The sequence below is a fragment of the Aplysia californica genome, unplaced genomic scaffold, assembly GCF_000002075.1.
Source record: "Aplysia californica isolate F4 #8 unplaced genomic scaffold, AplCal3.0 scaffold00433, whole genome shotgun sequence".
Classification (NCBI taxonomy): domain Eukaryota; kingdom Metazoa; phylum Mollusca; class Gastropoda; order Aplysiida; family Aplysiidae; genus Aplysia; species Aplysia californica.
This window is the reverse complement of record NW_004797703.1, coordinates 368,400-369,358: the sequence shown is the minus strand read 5'-3', so window position 1 is coordinate 369,358 and position 959 is coordinate 368,400. Positions and strand designations below refer to the sequence as shown.

The 959-nt window shown below is 40.5% G+C and overlaps 1 protein-coding gene across 1 annotated transcript in view; it reads right to left on the bottom strand.

Moving 5' to 3' along the window:
• Window positions 1-959, bottom strand: part of LOC101854888 (MFS-type transporter SLC18B1) — a gene marked incomplete at both ends in the record, with an annotated part of 28,669 nt that continues 27,710 nt past the window's right edge. The window contains 1 exon segment of the mRNA XM_013086080.1: window positions 1-462. Coding sequence (XP_012941534.1) covers window positions 371-462 — 92 coding nt within the window.

Sequence of the window (959 nt, the reverse complement as noted above, 5' to 3'; positions counted from 1 at the left end):
ATATATAATAAAAATAAAAGAAGGAGAAAAACGTTACAAACTCTGAAAGATGTTCTAAAAAAGGGAAAGAAATGAGGAGGACGACCAGACTGGTCGTGGACTGGCGACAACAATAATTACATTGTGGTTACAAGTTTTCTTGCATCGCCAGTATGGCCCACTCCACCACTGCGTTCTTTCCATGTTGAAATGACACTGTTCAAGAAGACCACCTTTCTAAGGTTGTCAATTTTCCTTTTCGACAATAGGTGGTCGTCTTGAACTGGTACGACTGTATTATCATATCCTCCCTCTCGGTCCCTTTGACTGTGTTGAAGCCACTTCCGACCATCGTCACGTGAATGAATTGCAGCTGAGTTAAGGCCGACGTTTAGGTGATGACGTGGCCACCTCCGGTATCAGATGACTTCCGTCTCTGTCCGTCTGCTACAGAGGTGAAGGTCGCAGAGAGTGGTTCCGGTTCTGTGGAGAAATCAAAGTACATGTACATTGATTCATTCCATTTTTGCCGTAAGCGGACAAAATGCTTTTATTTTTCACAGCAGTTTCGGGATAAAGATTTTTTTTTTTTTTACTCTGCACAACCATTTAAAAAAGTAGTTCTTCTAAAATTAATTGAATTTTAATTGATTAAAACACTGGTCTCCTTTTCATTTTTTTCCTACACAAGTAGGGTAACTGATCACTGATAAGGTTTTTGATTTAGCAAATGAAAATGGGGCCAAATTTTTTTTTTAAAGCGTTTTGTCAACTTACGGCAGAATTTTGCAGTCTGCATGATCAGATCGGATTTTGTCAAGTTGAATAATGGCGTCACTAGTGCTCACTATAACCAGTTGACCTCTGATTTGCTTCATCAGATTTTACCTGGAAGTCCACTAGAGTCTAAATCATTCTTCCCCCCTACAGAAGATCTGCCCCCTCACCCCAAACCACACACACACACACACACACACACA